At 34.9% G+C, this 4,574-nt stretch overlaps 1 protein-coding gene across 1 annotated transcript in view; it reads left to right on the top strand.

Moving 5' to 3' along the window:
• The first annotated feature begins 1,119 nt into the window (after positions 1–1,119).
• LOC106873969 (uncharacterized) overlaps positions 1,120–4,574 on the top strand; it is a 32,104-nt gene continuing 28,649 nt past the window's right edge. Inside the window, exon 1 of the mRNA XM_052975970.1 lies at positions 1,120–1,141. Within this exon, the coding sequence (XP_052831930.1) occupies positions 1,135–1,141 (7 nt within the window). The 5' untranslated portion in view covers positions 1,120–1,134. The remainder of the gene's footprint in view (positions 1,142–4,574) is intronic.

Genomic DNA, 4,574 nt, shown 5'->3' with positions numbered 1-4,574 from the left:
GGCAGTGGGGGGGGGGCAGAGTAAGGTGCAGATTCTTTGTCAAGACAGATGGAGTTGTTTGTTTATTTGGAAAAATGAATTTCTTAGGAATATAATCTTCAATATAGTTTGAAAGAGGTGAAAATAATAATTGACTGTAAAGTTTACTTGGATTTTGAAAAGGACCAGTAATTAAGGGAGTGCAAAAAGTGTTATTTTCTCCTCAAGAGAAAACCATGTGTCTTGGATAGAATTTATAAGGTTTCCAAGACATATGACCATCCAAGGCCAGCGAGTAGAGGTCGCTGCAACAGCAGTAGAGATGACATAGCTTGGATGATGGCCTTGTAGGAGCTGTAGGGGAAAAAAAAGGCCACCAGTTTGTTGAGGTAGGTGATTACTAAAGATCTCTGCAGTTCAAATCCAATGAACTGCTTTGATTCTAAGCTTGATGACCTTTTAGAAATGAGTTTAACCTGGATGTTGTTTGGTCGTTACACTTTGCTAATATTGAGTACAACAACTTTAATTCCATCAGAATCTTGTAGCATTTTGGATTATTTGTATTCCATACAAGAGACGAGGTCACTAGTTTCAGAAAATTATAAACATTAATAGTGACTGCATCGGTGGTTTTTCTTCTTTTTTCTTTTTCTTTTTTTTTCATTTTTCCTTCTTTTTTTTTAAGCTTGGGGAGATGTTATTTCTTATGAGAAATATCTGACAGTTTAAAGATTATTACTGCCATTACCAAGTGAACAGTTACATTAATGTGATAACTTGTGCAAAAGTATGTGGAAATTCACTTGCCATTCCTTTGATTATGAAAAAATATGATAGTTTGGTATATCTGTCAGTTCAGGGAATTTGTTCCATTTCTCAGAAATGTTATTCAAGAAAAAATATGAAAGACTGAGAAGTTAAAAATATATTTTCAACAAAGTGTGGGTTTTTTTTTTTTTTTTTTTTTTTTTTTTTTTTTTCCTTTTTTAATTAGACTTAACGATATACAGTAGTTGGCCAGAAATCCGAAGCGTAATATTATTTGCAATGAGTAAACACTTCCTTCTATTGTGTTGTAATTGCTTCTAGCCACTCTGCAAGTAAGTTTCTTGACACTGAGAGTGAACTCTGTGGAGATCACTTAACAGTCTTATGCTTGGTAAGTATACATACAACCCTGTATATCTCTCCCTCTCCCTCTCTCCCTCTCTCTCTTTCTCCCCCCCCTCTCTCATACTCCTCTTACTGCTTACATATGTAGTAGCTATGTTGTTCTTGCCATGAAATGCTTTGAGCTATTTACATCTCTCTCCATGTCAAACATAACAATTCAGAGTTCCTGAACATTTTATGAAAGCACAACAGTGTAACTCATTAAGCACCACACAACAGCAACACAGCACCTCGTTAGGAAGTTAATATAAGGACTGTGGAGTCAGTAGATGAAAACCTTCATCTCTGACTCATCAATTTATGAGACTCCTTCCTCTGATTCCTTTATTTATAGTTAAACTAACCATATAGGCGTAGGTGTGGCTGTATGGTAAGATTTTGCTTCTCAACCGCATGGTCCTAGGTTCAGTCTCACTGTGTGGCACCTTGGGCAAGTGTCTTCTACTATAGCTTGGGCTGGCCAAAGTCTTATGAGTGGATTTTGGAGATGGAAACTAAAAGAAGCTCATCATATATATATATATATATATATATATATATGTATATATATATATATATATATATATATATATATATATGTATATATATATGTATGTATGTATACAGTGTGTGTGTGTGTTTGTGTGTGTTTGTTTCCCACCATTACCACCGCTTGACAACTGGTGTTGATGTGTTTATGTCCCCATAACTTAGTGGTCCAGCAAAAGAAACTGATAGAATAAGTACCAGGCTAAAAAATTAAAAAAAGAAAAGGAGTGAGGTCAATTCATTTGACTATAAATCTTCATGCCCCAGCATGGCCACAGTCTAATGACTGAAACAAGTAAACGATAAAAGATATATTTTTTTAAAATTTTTATTAAAAACATACAATTTAGGTGGCTTATGTGAATCCTAAGCTACTTTTTAAGACTTTTACCTGTTTAAGTTTGGATTGAAAGGGTACAGCTGTGAGTTTTTAGAAATTTATTAACAAAATCTCGGGAAAAAATAAGATTTACAAAAAATAAAGACAAAGAAGCATTTTAACTACAGATTATGGGATTAAATTAGGATTAAAGGACCAAAGTTGATTAACATTGTGTTATGGGATTAAATCAGGATTAAAGGGCCAAAATTGATTAACATTGTGTTCTTAGTAACAGTATTACATAATCCTCTTTCATTGAAACCCTTAAATCTGATTTGATTATTTTTAGTACAGAAAACAGTGAAATTTGTTGGTGTAAAATTGGAAATACCAAACACTCACAACACACACACACACACACACACACACACACACACACACACACCTTGCCTGACAAGAACCCAGACATAAACACGTGTAATAATGTAATGTGTTTTTTTCTCTTTAAGCATTTCTAAAAATAAATGAATCTCAGCCGGAATTTATGACTCTCAGTGTTTGGTTGTTTGATCTCCTGAATAACCAGGTTCATTAAATGAACATGTAAACTGGTTGAGTATTCCACAGATTCATGTGTACTTGTAATGGTATTCTCAGGCAGAATCAATCTGACACATTGTGTTACAAGGTTCTGTCATTTCAATTACAATCCATGCATTGGGCTTTCATACAGTCTCCATCTCCCCAAGGTGTAAGTTGAACTGAGGCCTTACAATATTATACTTGCCTAAGATACCACTCAGCAGGCTTGAAACTGGATCCTCATGGTTGCAAAGTGAACTTAACCATTTGGCACAATTAGATGAGAAATTTCTATTTTATTCTGTTTATATATTTTGGCTAAACTGGCAATATGACCATCCCCAAATACAACAACTTCTATTTTATTGTTTAGAGTTAATTTTAAATGAGACTTCTGTGGAATTTTGCAACCTGACCATTGTTTCATTGCGGAACTTTTCTGAGGATTCTTATAATTTTTTCAGTTCTAGAAGACCTTCACCTACTCCTTAAGAATCTGTCAGCAGCAGGTGTTCTATACAATAATCTCTATTGGAAAGATTACGATGCTCCAATTAGTTTCAATGGCTAACCCCCTGACTCTGCCCTACACATATCCCCGCCCCTCGATTACTAATGACCTCCTATAACAATTATTTGATGTAAAATATGTTGAAATGTTATATATAACGATGAAAAGGTTTTTTTTTTTCCCCTGGTGAGTTTAACTGAAACTAAATGTAAAAAGACTTCATAATTCTGCTTCTCCAATGTTACTTCAACATTGGTTTCTTCTTGTTACTCCTGTTCTGTGTTCAGGAAATATGTTTAGTTTCATTCAGTCTTTTCATTTTCTTTTCATTTTGTTTGTGTTATTTTCCTTATACTGTACTCACACACACACACGTTTATTTTCTTTCTCTCTCATGCATACATCTATATTCTCACCCACACAAAGACATACTCTCACCATCATCCTCTACACACACACTCACACACAAATACACCCTCACATATCCCACACACTGATGTAGACACACACACACACACTCAGTCTTCTTCAGTTTCCCCAATAACCCCTCCAACCATACCCTACACTTCCCTTTCTTCCTTTTGCTCTTCCTGCTTCTCAATCTCCGCTTTCATTTTCATATTTACTCCTCTTCTCTCTCCTTCTTCTTCCTCTTCAATGTTTTTCTCTCTTCCTTCTCTTTCTCATTTTTCAAAAGTTTTTTTCTTCTTTTTTTTGCCATTGATTCTGGGGTTGATTCAGAAAACATATTAATTTCTTTCTCTGCTGCTGCTGCTGCCATATTTGCATTGAACAGAAAGTAATCTTACCATTTTGAAGATTTATTGGACATAGACGCTGGCATTGCTAAGTGCAGACATAGCTGTGTGGTCAAGACGGTCACTTGGCAACCATGTGGCTTGAGATTCAGTCCCACTGTGCAGCACATTGGACAAGTATCTTCTACTATTACCCCAGGCCAACCAATGCATTCTGACTGAATTTGGTAGACAGAAACTGCATGGAAGCCTGTCATATATGTGGGTGTGTGTGTGCCTTTGTGCTTGTCTCCCACCCCCAACACCACCATCATTACATGACAACCAGTGTTTTAATTTGTTTACGTCCTCATAACTTAGCAATTTGTGAGAAGAGATCAATATAAGTACCACACATAAAAAGTAAATACAGGAGTTGATTTGTTTGACTAAAACCCTTTAAAGTATTGCTCCTGCATGGCCACAATCCTATGACTAAAGCAAGTTAAGATAAAAGACATGATTTTTCATCCAAGAATTATGTCCCAAATATTCTCGTTTGCTTTCTTTACTTTCTTCATGCAATTTCTTATATTTTTACCAATAACACCATAAATCACTGTTGAAGAAATTCCTGTAATAAAGCAATGGTGTGAATTAAAGAACAGTTCTTCATAGTCATAAACAAACAAATGCTGAAATAGTTTCATTCATATATATATATATATATATATATATA

The sequence above is a fragment of the Octopus bimaculoides genome, chromosome 23 (genome assembly GCF_001194135.2).
Source record: "Octopus bimaculoides isolate UCB-OBI-ISO-001 chromosome 23, ASM119413v2, whole genome shotgun sequence".
Taxonomy (NCBI): domain Eukaryota; kingdom Metazoa; phylum Mollusca; class Cephalopoda; order Octopoda; family Octopodidae; genus Octopus; species Octopus bimaculoides.
This window is presented reverse-complemented; position numbering and strand designations above follow the sequence as displayed.